At 42.6% G+C, this 21107-nt stretch overlaps 1 protein-coding gene across 2 annotated transcripts; it reads right to left on the minus strand.

The window, feature by feature from the left end:
- Positions 1-571: 571 nt before the first annotated feature.
- On the minus strand, positions 572-20251 carry LOC124996509 (nipped-B-like protein). 2 transcript variants are annotated; one of them, XM_047569612.1, is made up of 47 exons: positions 20085-20251; positions 18786-18934; positions 17914-18079; positions 17509-17609; positions 16324-16432; positions 16100-16242; positions 15822-15952; positions 15644-15734; positions 15045-15536; positions 13468-14934; positions 13133-13228; positions 12865-13014; positions 12239-12310; positions 12042-12131; positions 11854-11954; positions 11690-11776; positions 11368-11599; positions 10299-10450; positions 10112-10192; positions 9893-9993; positions 9663-9792; positions 9471-9553; positions 9251-9383; positions 8997-9140; positions 8818-8904; positions 8489-8706; positions 8299-8401; positions 8113-8211; positions 7578-7724; positions 7151-7285; positions 6971-7069; positions 6809-6862; positions 6611-6719; positions 6381-6517; positions 6036-6176; positions 5820-5913; positions 5506-5660; positions 5330-5420; positions 5054-5227; positions 4769-4959; positions 4555-4662; positions 4166-4366; positions 3889-4035; positions 3410-3786; positions 3126-3300; positions 2785-2973; positions 572-1594 (listed from the first exon to the last, which is right to left on the minus strand). In XM_047569612.1, exons 2-47 carry the CDS (start codon positions 18847-18849, stop codon positions 1235-1237), a joined length of 8007 nt encoding a protein of 2668 aa, XP_047425568.1. In that variant the 5' UTR covers positions 18850-18934; positions 20085-20251; the 3' UTR covers positions 572-1234. The 2 variants fall into 2 exon arrangements, with proteins under 2 accessions (XP_047425568.1, XP_047425569.1); XM_047569613.1 differs by having other exon boundaries at positions 19949-20097.
- Positions 20252-21107: the final 856 nt, after the last annotated feature.

Here is a 21107-nt window from a genome sequence, read left to right on the forward strand (position 1 = left end):
ACTAAGCTGCACTTTATGATTGTTTTCCTTTTTGCCTATTCATATTTTAGTATAAGTGTTTTATTTAAACGTCTGTGTATGTATACATGTATTATATATGTATATGTGTGCCTTTTAAGCTGGGAGCCTCTGAAAAATTTTATTATGTTCTCATAATGGCAATCAAGAGGCATGATTGATTCTTGATTGATAATCTGTGGATTATAGCAAGAAATCCACCAACAGCACAGCCTTTAGGCAATACCCATTATGTTAAGTAGGAGATACTTTTCAGTTATGAAAGCCTTTGCAGAGCGAGTAGACTTCAGCAGTAAGAGAACAGCTGGTATTATTTCAGAGGCATGGACAGACCCCATTTATCATTGCCCTCAATGTGCTCGTTGAAAAATAATGAAATTAGTTTTTGGAATCGTCTTTGGCACTACGCAGCTCTTGATCTGGGTCAAACACAGATCTGAAAAAAACTGGAATAGAGACAAAAAACAGGACCCAATGACTCTAAAAAAAAAAAAAAAAAAATACTCTATACACACACTGATGTGAAGGGTGAAAAAATGAGCGAACAAGTAACAAAGACGTAAGAAAAATTTATTGCAGTATTTGTTCTACAAGAAGATCGAGGGGTCACTTTTTTTGTTGCTCTGTGCTCTATAACATCAAAATCTATATTAAAAACAATGTAGGCACAGATACTGCACTGCTTTGAACATAAATAAATTATATCAAAGATCGTCCATTACACAGTGAGGGTAGACAACAAAATGTTTAAAACAAGAAAAGAAGAAAAGAAAAAAAAAAAAAAACGTTAAAAGTTGTCGGAGCTCAGGTCAAGTGAATAAATCCATCTGGTGCTAGTTTAAATTCCAAAAACACTTTATTAAGAACAGCATCAATACACTAATTTCCAACATTCACTGTATTTTTTTTGTTTTTACAGAATTATGTTCAGATATAAACATGTTTTTAGTTAAACTATGATACAGTGGGAGGGAAAAGAAATCAAACAACCAAGTTGCTGCACAACAGCGAAGGATCTCCCACACAATGTTTTCCCAAACATTTCCTTCTTGTGTTTTTCTTGTGTTTAACTTAAACATGTCTTAAACAGTGTTCACAATACTTTTCCTCCACCAGGGCCTTAAATCTAAAGAGGCTTCACTTCTGTCTCTGTATGTAACATATTTGATCTGCAGATTTGGACTGTGAGGGGTGTTGTCTGAGTAATTTCAGCTGATTAACACTTAGTTCCCTCCTTAGCAGCATATAGCGCCCGTAACGTCTGTGCCACTTTGTTTGAGAGCTTTTGTCCGCTTGTCAAGGAGATTTTCTTGTAAATAATGTCTGACTCCTTGATGTTGTCGACCCAAGGCACCTTTTTGCGACCGTCCCGTTTCTTTGCCACGACCCAGGGTCCAGAGTAAGTTCCGGTCATCCAGTGTATACTGTAGCCATTCTTGGTCTTCTGGATGACCCTGGCAATCTGTGGCCTGTCTTTGTATTTGGGGCAGCAGATGGCAATGATATCCTTTACATCCACCGTCTCGTTCAAGTGACCCGAATCCTCGGCAGAATCCCCTCCTTTCCTTGGTTTTCGCTGTGGATGAAAGTGGCAGGTTGTTAGTCACTTTTTACATAGACATAGTGAAATAGCAACTCTTACACATGATATCTAGTCTGGATTAATGGGTGTAAAGATTGTAGAAGCAGATAGCTGATAGTCTATTATGGGCGACTGTAAAGTGAATCAGCGTAATACTGCAATATTCTTATTGTATGTTTACTGATGCACGGACACCAAGCATAATTGAAAAAAATTGGTTTGCGGTACTAATATGATAAAAGCAATTGCCTTCTCCGTCCACTAGATGGAGCTATTGTTTTTTATTTTCTGGTTGGGTCTGTAGAGCTCATAGGGCTTTAAGATAAGATACCAGAGAGGAAAATTAAGTACCAAATTCAAAAGGAAATAAAATATATTAAAAGTACAAGAAATATTTACCGTTCCTGTATTTAAATTACTAATGTCAGGTGAAAAAGAAAGTAGAAAAACACTTTAATGTGGTGGATGTTGAATATAGACCACGAATAGGGGTGAGAAAAAATATCTATATGGCAATATATCACCATTTTCTTCCAATACAGTATAGATTTTCAGTGTCTTAACATCAAATTTAAAAGAAAAAGTCATGTTTTCGGTCGATTGTGAATGACTTACGCACCTTTTGTTAATATTTAATATTGTTTTTGGACTCAATTTGTCAAATGAAGTCCTTGTCCAATACCCGTCCTCAGCCATGGACATCATGAACATCACGAACACTTAACAACTCCAATACAGAGTAGTGAGACGGATACAAGCTGATTCCTATTCAATAATGCTGAAAGACTTGCTTTCGGTTTTAGTATCAACCCTGGCTGAGAATATAGTGCAGCCTTGTAACATTGATGGTGTTGAATAAGTTTGATATTACACTATCTTTTTGTTTCCTCCCTTCTAACCTTGGCATGCATGGATAACATGCTTTACATATTAATAAGAGGTGTCTAAACACCTCCTGCCAAAAAAACTTTTATTTATAAATGTTTCCTGTTGTGTGCTCGTGTGTTCAAATACAATGAAACCCGGTGAGCCTGTTTCAATATGGATGTAAATATTCAACAAAAACACACTGTAAAGTTCTGTGGAATCAACAGCTGCCATTTTTAGAACGATCACACCATCTAGGACTCATCTATATAAATATTTCACATCTGCAGAGAGTTTTTTTGTTTTTTAATCCTTACTGCTGGGGGATCTTCATCATCACTGTCCTCATCATCTGATTCCTCTGGAGCGGCGTGATTACTGTGGTTGTGGTTGCGGGATTTCGGAACCCTGAGCAGCGAATTAATAGCTTTGTTTCTGGCATTGGCGTTTGCTTCGCCCTCCTCTTCCTCTTCCTCACGATCGAAATGCTCCATCAGTACCTTGAACTAAGAGACAACCGCAGACAAAGTAAGAGGCTTAAGTCCTTATCTTCTTTACAAATGAAAGGTAGGACACATGAAATTCACAAACATACTGCATTCTACAGACAGACTACATTCCAGAGACCAAGATAACATGTAATAAACCGAATGCTTACATCCAAATACTGCTTCACAATATTCTTCTTGATCTCGTAGCTGAGCTCTGTGTTGGCCAGGTCGTTCTTCAGGTAATTCAGTGTCTGACTTGGGTTGAAGTGCACCTTAGATTTCCTGTTCACTGCCTTGTCGTATACTTTGGCGGACTCCGTCGGCGAATACTTCTGGATTTTGCTGTAACACAAACAACGCGCTCTGTTAAGCTTCCGACAGGTTTGCAGGTGCGCTACTGATAAAACGACGGTAAAAGCTGCGTCTAGTGGTATATTCTCATGTCGCCTACCTGTCAGAGAAGCCGTACAGATTCTTCAGATGTTGTTTGAGCACCAGCAACATCAGGATTCCCTGGGAAGCGCTGGCGAAGTCCAGCAGAGGAGCGCTGTTTTCAGGCAGACGGTCCATCACCGCGTCCTCACCTTCTGCGTCAGAGTCCGAGTCAGAAACGGCAGACTTCTTTCGCCTGTGGACCACCTCGTCCTCATCCTCATCGTCGTCGTCATCGCTGCTGCTGGACTGGCTACTGCTCTGCTCGTCCTCCTCGTCGTCGTCGTCATCGTCCGAGCTGCCTTTCCTCTTCCGAGAATGCTTCTTCTTCTTCTTTTTCTTCTTCTTTTTTGTCTGCATCTTCTTTTCATGCCTTATGGGCTCTTTCCGTAAGCACTGCACGGAAAACATAGATTACATAGAGTAAGATTTTCATCTAATGATTAACAAAACAACCAACAGCCTCAAGTGATATTCAAACTGAACAAAGCTTCCAACCTCCTTGAAAGTCTGGAGCAGGTTGCTACCAGAGACGGACAAAGTTATGTCTATGTGGTGCATGATGAAAAGAGGCTCCTCCTGGGTCTGGTAAGGGAAGCAGGCCAAGTTGTCGGCGATGAACAGCAGCATGTTCACCTCTGTTTTCTGCAGGCAACAAATTGATGAACTGTTTTAACGAGCTGCACGCGAGAAGCTTTCATTAAACAAGTACGCTGCGTATCTCCCAACGCATCTCAAGAGAAACATCGATCAATCGGAGGAACCGGAGACTTACAGAGCTGTCGTCAAACAGGTTGAGCAGAGAAATGAGGAAAGCTCGTCTGTGTTGCCGGTTGCCGCGGACCAGGGTGTAGAGATGAGAGCAGAGAGCCGCGTCCGAATCGTCCCGACGGAAGCCGCGGATCACCGCGCCTTTAGATCCATTTATGGCCCGTTGCACCTGGTAGGACATCTTCAGCCCTGCGACGGCCTTCATCTGTGGCGGGGGACAAATTACTCATAAAACAACCACATCGGAAATCCTTCCAATCAGTTCTAAATCTTTAAAGCCAGTATTTTATTGTTAGTGCACCCACAAAGTCTAGGATCAAAGTGCATTATTAGAAAGCAATTAGTTACAGCAACACGTCCCGTTCTGATAATTATAAACCAGCAGCCACTCACGTGAATGAAGCCTGAGTATTTCTTGTCAATCTCCACCAGCTGTTGATCGGCCTTGTTCTTCATAGATGGCTCGGGGTCTGTTCCCATGGCGATAAGGTAGGGCACACACTACAACACAATAATTTGCATGATGTCAAAAGCTCAGAGCGTGTTTGTAAACTGCGTTTAAGTCCTAAATGATGATCATCAGAGTGTGCTGGGTTTGAGAACGCACCTGTACAGGGTGGACGAGACCCTGGCTGAGAGTCAGCGTGATGACATTCAGGGCAAAGTGGCGAACGGTGGACTGCGAGTGGAAGAAGGACTCCAGCACCTGCTTCAGGTAAATCTGCATTATGGAGCTGCTCATGCCCGATGAGATGTCACCCATTTCTTTCAGATCCTCCTGCTTGGCTTGGTTCTTCCCTGCAGAGACAAAAAAGATCAGCACGTGACTGACGGGTTCAATGCAGGTTAAAACTACCGAGCGACGCGGAAGAGATGGATTTGTTAAACTCACATTCACGGTCAGCCTCCTGCATCCGAGAGTCCTCCTCCTGCAGGTACGTCTGCATGTTTTTGAGCACCTGGATCTTCAGGTTGACCAAACTGTGCTCATCCGACAGGATGCTGTTATACAGAACCTTCACTTCCTGCACAAACATGAGCTCTGGGTGCATGATGAACTGGAACCCTGGATGAAGTGGAAATGTTTGAAATAAAGACGTCAGTACAGACAGTTACAGCCCAAGTTAAAGGCAAAATAATTAATAACATATTAGAGTGAGCCGCGTACCTAGACCTATGATGGCCTTGATCTGCACCTCCTCGTCTTCATGAGTGGTGAAGTACAGCAGAAGCTCCAACACTTTGTCCTTTATGACAATCTGAGAGACAAGAAGCGACAGGAAGAGTCAGCTATCACAATATTACATTATACGGGCAACATTTAGGCTAAAAACCAGCTTTTACCTTGTTGGCGCCCTTGAAATCTTCTTGGTCAAAATCAAAGTGTCGACAAAGAGCCCCCACGGTGAACAGCGAGCGCAGGAGAGTGGGTTTGTTAGTAGCCAGAGTGGAGCTGTTGGGGTCCTCTTGATGCTGCGTCTTGAGTTTTGCCAGAGCTCCTGTAAAATGATCACGGAATTAATCGTTTGTCAGATATGTGATGTACCTCCACTTACTAATAGCAGCACACAACCACACCACAACATAAAATTTAAATGAATTAATAAATCAAATGGAAATCATTTTTTAAAAATGAATTATTATAAATACATCCTTACCGTAGTACCGGTTAAAACAAGCCCAAACAAACTTGTAGTTGTGTGTAACCTTGTTCACAACAGCGCCAAGACAACTCACGCAGTGCTGTACAACCTGTGGAACAGACACAACAAATTACATCATAACATTAAATGCTCTGTGACAGTTTCAGGGTCTGAGTCTGTGCTGATGTGTTGCTTTAGGAGCAATCTTTGAGGGGTGTAAGGAAGACTGACCGTCATGCCGTATTTGATGATAAGCTTCATCAGATCTTCTTCTATGGTGGTGAGGAAAGTCTCGCTTGGGTGCTCCATCAGAGGAACGACCAGCTCCAGGATCTTGGCCACGTTGCATATCACCATGAAGTCATTCTGGGTCTGAAAGAGAACGAGTTTATGCGGCGTGTGCTGAACAACTGCGTTTTCCTTTTGCTGCCACTAGGTGGTCCTACTTAATAACATACACACTACTATTGTTGATTTCTGTCCTGTCGGTACCAGCCTCAACAAACGAACGCAAAAACCTACATGAAACCATTTAAAAAAATAAACTCACACGACGAGAAATAAAAGGGTACTTACATTGCACTTGGTGGTCAGGTAGGGCTGCATAGTCATTGCATGTTTGACCATTAACTGTGCTCTAATTTTGCTGAATAGGTAGAGGGTGGTGATGCACGCTACCAGACGACCTGAGATGACGCCTTTGTCCTCACAGCCTGAAACAGACAAAACATTGTTATTTCGCACAGGGTAATATTTAACACGGTAACAATAAGAGCATTGTGAAGAAACTGACAAAACGTATTTACTTGCAAGAGACTCCTCATATTTTATAATATGTTCCACTAGATTGTCCACCAACTGAACACAGGCCTTCCTGGCAGGTTTGTATGATGCATTTTCTTCTGACTTCAGCAGCTAAAACGATCACAGTGAAACAAAAGTTTAACGTTAGACAACGTACGCACGCAAACCACACTAAGAGTCGCGCGAGTTAAAGTACTCACATTTTGGAGAAGCTGTTCAAACCAGTCGTAGCCTGTATCTTTGCATGCCAACACCTGGCATGAAAGCAAAACGCGAATCAGATCGTGAGATCACGTCAAAAACCAAAACGTCTGAACGATTTGAACGATGGCACAGAAATTGTTTTTCTGAAGTCTACGCACCACATCTGTGATGTTTAGGATCTTTCTCGTCATGGCATCTTTGTCGTGACCAGGTGTCGGGGAGAACCAGAGTTTCTGGAACGTCTCATTCACCAGTTTCTGCAAAGAAAAAAAAATGTTTGGTACACATGAGCTCCGAGATCCACTGTAAAAGACGTCCATGTAAAAATAAACACAAACCTTGATCCCTTCTTCGTCGTTGACCCTCCGGATCATCCTCACACACATCTCGGTGATCTTGTGGAAGTCTGGCTGCTCCAGACAAATGTCCCTCAGGATCTTAATGACCCTTTTTCTCACACTGATACCCGTGTCCTGTGCGGAGACAAAGAGACAGCTCGATATAAACAGAAGCGAAGTGCCTATTTTGTGACCGATTCCTCAGAATGGAAATGAAAAATGTGCACATTCGTTACGAATGAATAGAAATGGTGGCACTGGGACAAAGACACGATTTAATCTGAGCTGTACTCTTGCCCTTTTCTTGAATATTTTGATCATAGTTCGCAATGTTCAAGAGCAAAGCATGAATCTTCTTTGTGATAGATTTTCACAAACTCAAATTATAATGCCAAACAGCGGAGAAGTAAATAGATTAATAAATTACCAATATCCTCTCGATGAGCATGTCATAGTACTGCTCGATGAGCTCGGGTCGACTTAGCACAAAACGTCCGACGAGTTCCACGGCTGCCTCTCGCACACTGGTGGAGTTGTCCATGAGGCGACAATGAACCCCGCGCTGCATATCCAGCTGGGAAACAAATACCGGAGATTAAAGAGGCACAGATGAACACTACAAAAAAAAACTGTCTGTAAAAGCACATCATATAACAGCCAAAAGTCAAGGTGAAGAACGACGAGCGTTAGGAAATCTGGTGCTTTGTTGATGTTTGTGCATGAGGCGTTCAGGTACAGCATTGACTTGTATATCGCCTGCATCTCGGAAGCAACCAGAGCACAACACGCTGCGAGCGATTACAGTGTAATTAAAACACAGAAAACAAGACATGAAGTGTAAAATGATGCTCCAAGCTGCATTTACATGTGTACAGAATCTTCAAGACGCAACTCTGTGCACTGCCTGTGTAGAGAACCGGATTGATTAACAAGTCTGTTCAATGTGACGACCGATGACTTACCCGTGCCAGAATGCTCGGATCCACAGCCACTACCTCAGACAGACACTTCATGGCTTTAGTTCTGACTGCGATGGCGCTCTCACCCAAAACTCTCAGAATCTATATTGAGGTAAAAGAGACAAAAAAAAAACATCAGCCCATTTGACAGAATACACTGTCATGTTTGTGTTGAATTAATCATCTTACCTGTGATAAATAAATATCAAAGCTCTGTGCAAATGGCCTCATGGAGGCCAGATATCTGACAATCAGACAGGAGTCCTCATAGTCTACTGTGTCAGAGTTCATCCTGAAAGAAACGTCAAGAGGATCAGAATGAAGGAGAACAAGTCAAACAGCAAATTAGTGCGGCGATCCAGAGTTCAGCAGCATTTACCTCAGAGAACTCAAATGTGATAGCGACGTCTTGATGACCTTGCGGAGGAACTTCTTCCGTGCCTCTGCCCTCTGCATAATCTCCCCGGTCGAATCAATATCCTTGGAATGATGCAGATCTCTCGAGTCCTCGTCATAATCTGTTTGGGACTTCATCGCTTTTTCTACCTCACTTGTAGTGTCCCTGAACCACTGGGCGATGTAAAACTTCCTGGCAAACTGGAGAAAACACACGTGATGGAATAATGTTGAGATGCGTTAAGGCATACTTTAGTCAACGACCGTCCACAATATCCTCATGTCACTCTCAACTATTAGAGCTTCTCTTACCACTAAAGATGGATCTGTCTCAATGTTCTCCTCCAGGTAGTCTAGCAAAGCCTTCTGGAGTTGCTGCACCTCATCAGCACCTGAGGTCTGTAAGGAGACAAACAGACGAAGAGTGTTTCAGAAGAAGTTCCGTCACTTAGTTTACATACATTATCTGACTCTGTGATCGTCTAATCTACCTCTTTGAGAATGCGGTCGATAGCCCTTTGGTCCATCTTGCTGGTGACAGCATCTTTACGCAGACGAGAGGCAACGGTGCCAAGGTAGTCCAGCGACGCCACCCTGAGTGCCATTTCTGTCTGCTTGTTACTGAACTGGTGCACCTGGGACACGAGATATGGAGGAGAAATCAAACGTCAGCAGCTTTCCCTCGCTGGAGACACCAGTGATGAGCGAGGGGTGGCACAGCTTGGGAGCGAACAATGTTACTCACCAAGAGCCGGCCCAGCAAACTGAGCAGCAGTTCGGCTGCAGGCCACTCTGGTCTGTTGACTGTGGACAGCAGGTCGTGAACAAAGTTCTCAAACAGAGGCCTGTAATCCTCCTCTCCCTGTTTACTGCCACACCTGAAAAACAGGGAAGACAGTATTATTTTATGATACAGATTACCGACTAGACAACAAAGATCAGGTACGCATAAAGTAATGACTTACTTCTTGAGAAAGACTGACAGGAAGTTCTGGGCTGTCCTCATGGCAGTTTCATAAGAGTTTGTAATAAAGACATCTTTATCCACCTAGAAAGAAAACACGTGAAACACACCAAAAATAACACTCATTATCCAATTAATTACTTATTTTCCAGGTAAAGGTGGCTTTAAAATCTGTTAAATCCTCAGCGGTTACCTTCTTATTGTGCTCCTCCTCCGTCTCTCTCTCAGAGGGAAGGTGAACCACACACTGGATGAGCTGAAGAACGAGGGCCGTAACCATCTGGATGTGCACGGGTTCTCCATCTGAGTCACTGCTGTTTAGCCTGTTGTGGAGTACGAAGCATCAGTATCCTTAGGTCGGCTGAGCAGCGCACGAGACTTCAGCCGTTTTATGTTGTTTCGCTTTATTCTCGTTGTGCTTACCTAAAGTTCCTGAGGCTGCGTTTACTAGTAGGCAGTCTAGCCAAGGAGGTAAAAATCTCTTCAAGAATGAGCTGCCTGTGCTTTTCGTAGCGAGAAAACACCTAGGGGAGAGCAAAAAGCAAAGCTCTAAATTAAAACACACAAGTGGACGTCACGCACGAGCGTGGCATCAAAATACACAACTGGATCCATTTAAAAAATAAAGCAATGCTAGCTTACTGCTGTCACTAGTGTGATGGCACATAACTGCAGTTCACTGACGTTCTCCACAAAAAAGGGTGTGATACCAAGGGTGGACACCTGAAATGTGGGCACAAAACCAGTCAGATACAACAGGGTTCAACAGTCAAAGGTGAAGTGAGGCCACAGATGTGAGTGACGCAAGGCAAGACATTCAGAGTCGCACCTGGAGAATTGTGGTGTCAGTGAGAAGCTGGATCTCGAGGAGCTCCGACATGTTGCTGATGATATCACACACTTTGTTGTAGAGCATGACTACCACCTTCTGTTTGTGGGTGGAGCCCTTGGCCTTCTTAGACTTTGAAGTGTAGATGCCACCTGGATGAGGAAGGAGAAAATGAAAATTAGAGTAGATGCAAAACAATTGTTTCAGCTGTTCAAGCAATGTATTCAAATGTGAAAGAAATTTATTTAAAAAAAAGAAAAAAAAAATCAAATAGGCCTCTATGGAAGAGTATTAGGGCCACCCATGAGAAAAAAATTAGAAGAGGTAGATTTTTTTTTCCATCGTGCACTTTGACAAAAAAGTTGAAATCTCGAGGAAAAAGTTGAAATTTCGAGAAAATGGTCAAAATTCAGAGAATAAAGACAAAATTCAAGAATAAAGTTGAAATTTTGAGAAAAAAGTAGAAAGTAGACCTTTAAACCTTGCAGTACCACATGCGCATAGTACCGCTGATACTCCACGGAAGAGTATCGGGGCTTAATTAATAATCAATATTAAGAATTTTTTCATGATATATTGATATATTATATGTATTGGACTGACATATTATATTGACTGTTGCATGTCAACAGTGGCCTGGATATTGTCACATGCTGTTGTCCACTGAAGGAGGGACATAAACTCCAGGAGCGTGTCCCCATTTGCCCATAGACTTTATTCTCAAAATTTTGACCTTTTTCTCAAAAAATGTTGTTCCCCTTCTAATTTTTTTTACTCTTCCTTAGGCCTCAACTTCAGCTGAAGAGCATTAAAATAAGGAATGAAAGCCTGAAGGCTCTGAAGATGCTTTCTGACTCATCTGTAGATGTTTATGAAATGATTTTGCAAGCACAAAAATAACTAATGGAAATCAAGATTATTGCAAATACTATATTTTTGCCGTCACATTTTTATTTATGCATCTTCTTCTTTGTTTCTATTTTTGTTATTATTGAATTTATCCGCCCAGGGATCAAGGTATCTGTTATCTTGACACAGCTTAGAAAAACAGGTTAAAAGCATGGCTAACCTCCGTGGGGATCCACTCTGTAGACCGGGTCGTACTGAGGGTACACAGAGTTTTGAAGGTGGAACTTGGTGAACTGCAGCACCCTCTCAATCACGTCCTCTATGTAGACTGCTTTGGGCATGTGTGGAGATGTCATTATGTTGAGCGCAGTCAAACAGGCATCGGCAGATTTGGTCACCCGCTCCATAATAAGGTCACGCCACAATCGCTCCTCATCCATGGAATCATTATCCTTCAAACGAGTTGTTAAGAGAAATTAAAGAAACAGCCTTTCTGCATTTTTAATATCCGCGATGCCAAAAATATCAGGCTGACAACTTACGTGGTTTATTAATGTGGAAAGAGTGACGCTGTCCTGAATGTTCTTCTCCAGGATATTCAAAATTTTCACCAGTTTATCAGATGAAAACTGTGGAGCAAGAGGATGGATGGTTACTTTAATAACATCTTTACAAGAGTTTAAAAATCTGCCCTAAGAACACTTACCTTTTTAAAGATGCCCATAGCTTTTATCTTGGCAGAATCACTGCCTAGCTCACTCAACTGCTGCTTTCCAAGTAGGAGCTCCTGAGGTATCTCGTCATCATCTGTTTGAGGGAACAAATTCATAAATTTCTCCACTTAAAACAATATAGATCTATAAGTTTGGACAGCGTGGAGCTCTTTATGTTCACCTGTGGCCGTGAGGTCTACGTCCTCAAGGTTCTCAAGTATGTTATCCACACTGGCTGCAAACCTCTTATATGTGGAAGACTCCAGCTTTTCTGTTAAATTAAAAGTACAGTGAATTATTAGAACAAACCATAGCTGTTTTTATATTCTAATTAAATCCATTAGTTTTATACTAGAGGTGAATGTGACGAATAAATACCATCTGTTGTCAGTTTGGAATCGTACAGCTTCCTGTTTTTATGTTTCTCCTTTTTCTTCAGTTTTCTGGCGACTGAACAAAAACAAAACACCGCAACAACATTAGCCAAATCCCGATGACAACAGCAACCAACTCTCAATCAGTCGTTATTTAATAGAGAAAGACTGGGATGTTGTAATCGAGTTACCCTAATGGACGATAATCTGAAATCTGAAACAATAATATTTGTCAAGTTTTTTTCCCCATGCGCAGATACTTAACAAATACTTAAATTCAGTAGTAGAAGCTATAGTGTCTTACTTATGATATTTTTTGCATCATGATGTTAATTTCTTAATTTCACCCCATCAAACATTTGTGTGACAACCAAACCAATTTTAAAGGGCTCATCTTTGCATTCAAGCAGATGTTGGAGCGAAGTTTGGTGCAATTCTCCAATAGTGTTCCTGAGTTGGCACGTTCATTAGCTTAACTATGGTCAAAAACATGTTCTGCGCGACCACAGCCGCGACCGTGACCTCCAAATTCAGTAGGTTTCTCTTGGACAAACAAGCTAACATGATGGCTCTGAGTTTGGAGGTTTGAAAACACAGTCCACACACTGTCCCCAAACCAAGAAGCCCCACCATCACTCAGGCTTGGTGCCGGAGCGTCTTCATCAGATTCACGATGGCGGCTACCAGACCCCCGGCGAGCATTATGAAGACCTCCAGAACCTTTCTTCTCCTCGCACTTCCAGGTCTTGTCGTGGTCTTTCTTGTGCTTTTTCCGTGCAGCTGTAACAATTTACAGACAATTATACATGTATGTAATACACGCAAACGCGTAACATGCAATAACGGCGATATATTTGGCCATCTGACAGATTTTAGGATTTAATGGTTTAATACTCACACTCATCGCCAGAGTTGTCGTCATCATCGTCTGAGTCCAATTCCGCATATTTGGATTTCTTACTAATCATACTGTGCCTTCGCTTGTTTGACATCTCTGTAAGCACAAGAGGTGAGCGAGCTTTCAGCTATACTTCAAACGATCAAACAGTTCAGAAATCAAGGACCGTTCTTTTTAATTAGTGACTTTGGTAACAATGATTCCCAAGACAGTAGTTAAAATTAGATTAAAGTTGCATATATCCATCCCCTTGAGTTTTCTGTACCTTTCTAATAAATGCAAAAACAAATAGCAAGTGCACATCCAGCACAATGCACGAAAAAAGTACACCGTACCTCTTGCTGATTTGTCAGAGGAGGACCAGTTCTTGAATTTGGAGCTGTGTTCATTCTTGCTTTCCTTCATCATCTTTTTCACCTCATCAATGCTGAGTTTCTGAAGCACAACAACAGGCTTGGCTCCTTTGTTTAGGTTCTCCACCAGCGACACTCTCTCCAGCCTTACTAGCGGTTCGCTCCAAGCGTCTGCCGCTTTGCTCGGTTGGGGGTCTTTCTCTTTTCCGTCTCGTTTCAATTTAGGAATCACAAAGTTCTTGAAGCTTCCTGACTTGCCGCCCAGCAGGTATGAAGGGAATTCGCACAGTTTTGCCTCAGTAGACTGCCGTTTGTTTCCAGCTGGGCAGCTGACGTTGCCACCCCCGCTCATCCTCTGTTCCTTATTTTGGGGAGTTTGGAGGCCGGAGCTGCCGGTCTTTTGTCGGCCATTGAGGTCAGCCGACTTTCTGCTTCCATCTTGCTTCGTTCTTGGGCTGTCATGTTTGGGATCGCGGTCAGGCGAGCTTCTGTTGCAGTTTTCTCTCGACAATTTGTGTTTCCTCTCCCTGTCTTTATCTCGATCTTTGCCTTTCTCCCGGTCTCTAACTTTGTCTCTATCCTTTTCTCTTTCTTTGTCTTTATCTTTGTCTCTATCTTTTTCTCTGTCTTTATCTTTTTCTCTATCGTTATCTTTTTCTCTAACTTTTTCTCTGTCTTTACCCTTTTCTCTATCGTTATCCTTTTCTCTAACTTTTTCTCTGTCTTTATCCTTTTCTCTATCTTTATCTCTTTCTTTAATTCTCTCTCTATCTTTGTCCCTGTCTTTGTTTCTGTCTTTGTCTCTGTGTTTGTCTCTGTCTCTCTGCCTGTCCGTGTTCTTATCCCTTTCTCTATCCCTGCCTTTGTCTTCTCCATGTCCGGAGTTACGTTCGCCCTTGCTCTTGGTTTTTGGAGTCTCAAGTCCGCTGACACTGTTGTTGTGGTTCTTTTCCTCTCTGTGGCGCGAGTCTGAATGTTTGTCGTGTTTCCGGGGAGTTTCTGGCTGTCTGTCGTCCGCGTGTCCCCTACCGCTGTCACCTTTGCTGTCATGCTTGTGTTTTGATTCACGCCGGCTTTCCTGCTTCTGTTTGGGTTCTTCCGGTTGGCCGTCCGAGCCAGACTTCTCTGTGGTGTCGCCGTGCTGTTTGATGATCCCAGGCCTGTTTTCGACGACTTTATTCACCTTTCCGTCTGCGTTTGGCTTCGGACAGTGTAGCTGACCCTCACACAACGGCTGTGCATCCAGGACCACTACAGGCTGTCGTATTATTCTCCCCGCTTGCTGTAGATCAATACTGACCATCAAAGCAGGCCGACTGGCACCGTTACTTGGAGCATTCGTCTTCTTGGGTGTCAGCTTGCTGACACTGTGTACAGTAGGTCCCTCGGTCGACTCGGCTCCGGGTTCCTGAGGATACGAGTCTTGCTTTCGTTTCTTCAGCGGCTTGTCTGCAATGAGAAATAACACTGTAGATGAGCTACTCTACAAACATAAACAAACTTGGGGTATGAAAACGTGCAAGAAGGACTATAGCAAATGCAGACGCAAAGATATTCACCTTTATCCTGGACTTCTTTAGACCATCGCTCTCTCTCACTGGCTGACTCGCGTTCTATTCTCTCGATCTCTGCAATGGCGTCTATCTCGGCGTCGTCGAACACGACCCCACTGTTTGGCTGAACACCGACCTGCTGACAGTTTGTCTGTTCCTCAGCTCCTAACTTGTGAGAAAAGTCCTGAGCAGTCCTCGACAACTGATTATCGTTATTATTCATCATGACCGTTTCATGGTCCGAGTCCATGTGTGCACCGGGGGGCAGCTCCTGTGACTGATCCATCTTCACCCGGGAGAGTTTTAATGTCAGCTTGGCAGAGTCTTTTGATGGAGAACTAACTATGTCATACAAGGCATGCTGGTCTATCTGTTCGCTTTCTTCTTTACTCCTATCCTTGTGTTTCTTTTTTCGGTCAGCTGAGGTAAGGAGGGGTGCCGCGCTTCGTGACACATCAGGTGGAGGTGACTGCATGATGAGGGGAGGCCTGGACCCTACTGAAACACAAATAAACAGAAGGGCAAGTGAGCACCAGAGAACACACCTCGGCACAGGAGGAATCGCAGAAATGAATAAAAGTGAACGTGTCGCTAAGGAAGCATACCTCTTGCAGTCTCTTCACCCCCAGAAGGGGAACACTCGGAATGTGGTGATTTAACTGAATATGCAGCTGCCTTCATCGAGGAGTCATTCTCCTGTTGGCGCATAAGACATTCATCATTACTTTTAAGCAGTGGTGTCTACCGAGGGCCGGTTCGGGATAAGTTGATTCTCTCCATTACCTCATTTCCCAGTCTGTGAGCCACGTTTATGTAGTGTTCATCTGAGCCTAGCCTCGCGTTATGATTAGATGAATTACTCGATAGCTGTCCAGAGACTTTGCTGTCATGGATATTTCTCACACCACTACCAACTGAAACAAAAAAATAAATGAAATATACAGTCACCTGCACGCGAACTGAAGATTCAAAGGTTGCTTTTCTAGCTTGCTATTTATTGTCATTCATTACAGAGGTGCGACATGAATCTAATGACATTCCTGACCAGACTTTGTACTCACCTTGCTGTTGGTGTTGAGAATAAGTGGGTGGATTGTACTGCATGTAGTCTGCAGGACTCTGAGGGGTATAGGGACTAGGTATTGGGCTGTTCTGCTGGGGTACATATCGAGTACCTGACGCAGACTGCGGGGATGTAAAGCACCTGTGAAAAGGGGTAAAAGCAATCTTAATACAGGTACAGATGCCTCTCCTTCCTCAACAGAACGACAGAAATTTGCCTTACCCAGAGGGGCTTTGAGGGACAGAGGTTTGCTGATAATTTGATGCTGGACTCCCATGGACCTGATTCTGAGATATCTTATACTGTTGCATCACTGGCTGCTGCATTACACCTAAGAGATAAGAATACAAAGACGTTTAACATTTGCAATTTTCCGTGTAAATCTATCCTTTACACAGTAATATGAATCATAACTTCTTTTCTTCTCTTAACCATGTGTCATGAAAGTCTTTATTCAACTCTGTGGTCATTTCTGAGTTTCATTTCCTTGTGTGTTGGTGTTTGCATTAGACAGAGCATGGTTTCACAATACGGTACTAGCATAATTAGACACAATTATGAGGCTGTACACAAAACAAACTGTTTTTACAGCATTCCAAGTTCAATCTTCAATCACTACAAAGCGTATTCGGAGTTCAAAGTGACGAAGAAGGAAGTTGTACTTGTAGGAAAATGGCGAGGGTTTACATAAGTATGTACGTTGTGTCGGATGACGTCTGAGCACATTGAAGTGAGAACTTTGAAATAGCAATTCACTGGAACAAAAGGTGCTACTACTGGCATGAATAACACTACACCGACATGTTTTGTCTGCTGGTTAGTCAGGCTTGCGTATCAGTATTAATAAAAGGTCCTTGATTATATGTCTTAATGGGAAGTGAGTGTGGTCACTACCACAAACGCTTGTGGTTTAGTTTTCTGACTACTGCCCATCTCACCGTTGGAAGCACTCTGAACGCTGCAGTGCACACACTGCATGCAACGCCTCTTTTTTTTTCTGTAGCTGGTTAGTTTGTAGGCATACTACATACTATTACCACCATACTTATGTGCAATTGTAGGCTATTGCTGCTCATCATGAAACTAAAAGGCTTTTCTGAACAAAACTCATTAAATGAATATGAAAATGTTTATGTAAATGTTGTGTTGTGACAAAACAAATGTAGTAAAGTATTTTAAAACTGTATTTGGTTTCCTGTTTATGCATCCCTCCGTGGACACGTATGTGGTCACAGGTGCTAAGTTATTAATGTCAGAAACTTGAATCACATTAGTGTGGTGATTAGGCAAATAGTGGATCTGACCCAGAAAATGCTCAAGCCAATAAGCAATTAGAGCACATACAAAGGGTGCAACGAAGGACAGAGCATGCACTCCCACCCCAAACCTTGCACAGGGTTAGCATACTTTTGTCCCTGAAGATTTTGGGGTCCCTGGACAGCAGAGTTTGTAAAAGCATTGGCATGTCACCCTCGGGTTCATCGTTCCCCAAGTTGTCCTTCAACTCTCTGGAAAACAAACAAAAACAAAAGAATAGTTTAGTTACTCCCTCGCGTAATGTGTTCTGCCCTTTCACGGCTAGCGCTTACCAATTCTGACTAACCAGACCGTGATATGGTCTAGGGGGCCTAAGTGAAAAGACACTTGGAGAAGCCTTTCAACCACCACTCCTGCCAATCACAGTCTCCTAACGATTTCCATCCAATTCATAAATACGTTAGACCACCATAGCAAGCATTTCACACTAACTGCTTGAGTGCTGTCCTCATTTATACTGCAGAAAAGTGCACAAAATAAGGGGGCGGTACTTACATGTGTTCGGTGGAGACCTGGTTAAGGCTGTGCGCCAGCTGAGTCACCAAATTCTCATCGTGACACACCAGGAGGCTGCTGACCTCTTCGGAGATCCTCCCATTGTAGAGCAGGCTCTTAGCAGTGGTGGCAGGGAGAGGAGAAGGCAAAGGCAGCTGGTTCAACACTGAAAGGATGATTGCAAGAGGAATTAGATTAAGAAGAAAAGAAATGATCACGTAAGATTGTTGATGAGAAAGTATTTCCGTATGCAAGGACTTAAAATTTAGACTATTTAAATGAGACTATGCAGCTTATTTACCGTCTGTGCTAACTGATGCTTAAATCTATTTTTACCATAAATGTACTTAGATAAGTAAGTAAGTAAAATAAAACATATGCACAAACTTCAGAATGCTTTTATTTTACTCCCTTTTTAATATTTACAATATTTCTAATGAGAACAACCAAATCAGGGCCTCAACATTTGATCATAAAAATTCTGTAACCATGTTCTAAATATATGGCAATGTCCAGAGATTTTTACATTCATACACCTCTATAATCTAATGTAAACACATCCCCGAATTCTGCTATGAATTATACGTTTGTGAAATGCATGATGTCTTTTTTATATATATATTTATTCTGTTTTCTTACATTAAAACCCGGTTTTGAAGCCTTATGCCTACAGCCTGCCATCTTCAGAAAACATAAGCCACTGCCCATCTGCCTGCCCTGAAATCACCACTAGTGATAAGCATTACAGTTACTAGCACTTCGCTCCTGCCCAGTCCATTTCAGGCTGCTTGGCAGCCAGGTAATCCTTAGTTTGACCTCATCTGCGTTTGAATGTCAGTGTTTAGGCTTTAGAGGGACGATGTTGCACTTACAGTCTGTTAGGCTAGCAATTCCAGCAAGAGTAGTGATGGGAACATGAGGCATGTCACCATTCATGCTGAAGATGAGGTCAAGAGGTCGTGTCAATGCACAGGCTGCTCAATATCACCAGTCTCTTCCTATTCGTCACATCTCCAAAGTCCTGCAAAAATAAAACAAAAAAAAAAAGAAGTGTCAAAAGTCACTCTGGATAAAGATGGACACCATCATATGCAGCACTAATCATATCAGGATTACGAATGATTGGGCATTATTACTGTGCCAGCCCAACTGCACCTCTGATGGGCATAGTTTATACAAGCCCTACAGCAAGCAGGGGCATGTCTTTATCACTCATTGATTTAAGGTTCTGGTGAGAGCGAAAAAAAAAAAACCCATCTTGCTCCTGGTGAAATTTCAACCTGCTAACAGTGGCATGTTCGAAAACACAACAGGCAATCAACAATGATCTGCACTGCAATTACACGACACTGACAAAAATGACACCATTAATTATATAAAGCTGAAATGATTGTATCTTGTGTGTGTGTGTGTGTTTGCATATCTAACCTAGCTTTCACGCGCCGTTCGGCTACTGAAACACGTACAAAACGAAAACCAAAACACCGTTTACACAACAGTTAGCTGTGGCAAATTCTTCCTTTTGTTACAGTGTCAGTTCAGATTCCCGGGACAGTCCGAGCCTTTAACAACGACATTAGCTTATCCTGACAACAGCTGCGACTGCATTACTACTACGTTGTTACTATTATGGTGTTTTAGAGTCTTGCTAGGAGGACGAGGGGCGAAACGACGGCTGTGAAAGTGACTAAAATCTACTCGCGGTTAGCCGGATAGCAACAACTGGAGATGTAGCTAATGTATGCTAGGTGGCTAGGTGTAGCCTTATCGGGAACTTGCCCTAGCTAGCATCACCGGGAGGAGTGCATCAAAGCCGGCTAGCCGCGGCTCGCTCGCCCCGTATTGCTCTTTTTCCACCACACGGGTCGGGCATTGTTTTATATTTCAACCCCACGGTCGCTGTGGCCTCCTCCGACGCATCTCTAGCTCACAAAAAGTGGACCTCGGACTTGCCTCGGGAAGCGTAACGACCCCGACCCGACGCTAAGGAGGCAGGGGTACAAAGCGAAAAGACCTCATCACAAATCAGAATTACCCCCTTGGCTGGTTTCGCTAACGGCTCCCAACGTCTGTGTCGGCGGCGTACTACCTGTCCACCAGGCGGAAACAAGCAGGAAGACAAAACAGTCTGCCCGAGAGGAGGCTGTTACTGGTGAATCTAGCTTATTTACCTCTGGATGTGATGAGAAAGAGAAGTGGTTCTGGTCGAGGAGGAGGAGGAGGAGGAGGAGGAGGAGAAGGAGGAGGACGAGGGGGAGGAGCAGGAGTAGGATGGCAGCTGGAGCTGGAGAAGAGACTCTAGCTCCCTCTCCGTCCCACTCTTCAAACAGCTCCTCCGGGTAATGGCAAACACGACGGGACGGGTGGGGGCTTCTTCTCTTCTTCTTCTTCTTCTTCTTTCTCACGGCGAACAACTGGGACATGGGGGGCCATCAGACTCGGCTTTATACATATATATATATATATTTTTCCCCCAGTGGAAAACAACAGCCTAGCGTGGACGTACGTACTTTGTTTGTTTGTTCTTGTTTTTTGGCTACTGTTTTTAAAGTTAACATTTCACTTAAAAATATACCCGTCTATAAAGTATTTATTAATTATTTTTTATTTTTGTCGGAGCTATTTGTTATTCTTTTGTAATCTTTTAATATTACTCGTTTGTTTTCTTTTGTTTAGGTTCAAGATTAGACTTAAAGTAGGTTTATTAGCATTTCTGTTCATTTTGATTACTTGTTAATACTTTTATTTTGAAGGTATCACGCACACCAGGTGAAAGAGGCAGCAGAAGCCATTGTTGTTTTTTTTCCCCTCTCTATGCTAGTGGAAATAAACCACGCCAAAAGTCATTTGTTTGTCTGGACAAATGAGTTTTTTTTTTGTCAATCCCTGCGTGATTTACATCCTCGAATGCACAAGCTACCCCACTGTCTATATTTTAAAATCTTAGAAACTATATTATATTATCAATTATTAGCATTTCGAATTCCCATTCCACACTGCATATACACCATATCCTTATATTTCTATTTTCCTCTATATATTTTCCAGTGTGCTCTTATTTTTTTTTTATTTTTTTGTATATTTTGTATATTCTTTGAAATTTGATATTGTTGTTTTTTTGTATATATTCTTGTCTAATTCAGCACAACTGTGACAAGGAAAAATTTCCATATGTGAGATAAATAAACACCGTC

This window comes from Mugil cephalus, chromosome 19 (assembly GCF_022458985.1).
Source record: "Mugil cephalus isolate CIBA_MC_2020 chromosome 19, CIBA_Mcephalus_1.1, whole genome shotgun sequence".
NCBI classification, from domain to species: Eukaryota; Metazoa; Chordata; class Actinopteri; order Mugiliformes; family Mugilidae; genus Mugil; species Mugil cephalus.

Bases quoted from the DNA above. Each gene is read 5' to 3' on its own strand.
- LOC124996509 (XM_047569612.1), bottom strand. From the start codon at position 18,849: ATGAATGGTGACATGCCTCATGTTCCCATCACTACTCTTGCTGGAATT. The intron at 18,080-18,785 runs GTAAGTGCAACA...TCATCCTTTCAG, and splicing joins AATTGCTAGCCTAACAGACT to TGTTGAACCAGCTGCCTTTG. The intron at 7,070-7,150 runs GTTTGTGTTTAT...TTTTCTTTGCAG, and splicing joins ACGACGAAGAAGGGATCAAG to AAACTGGTGAATGAGACGTT.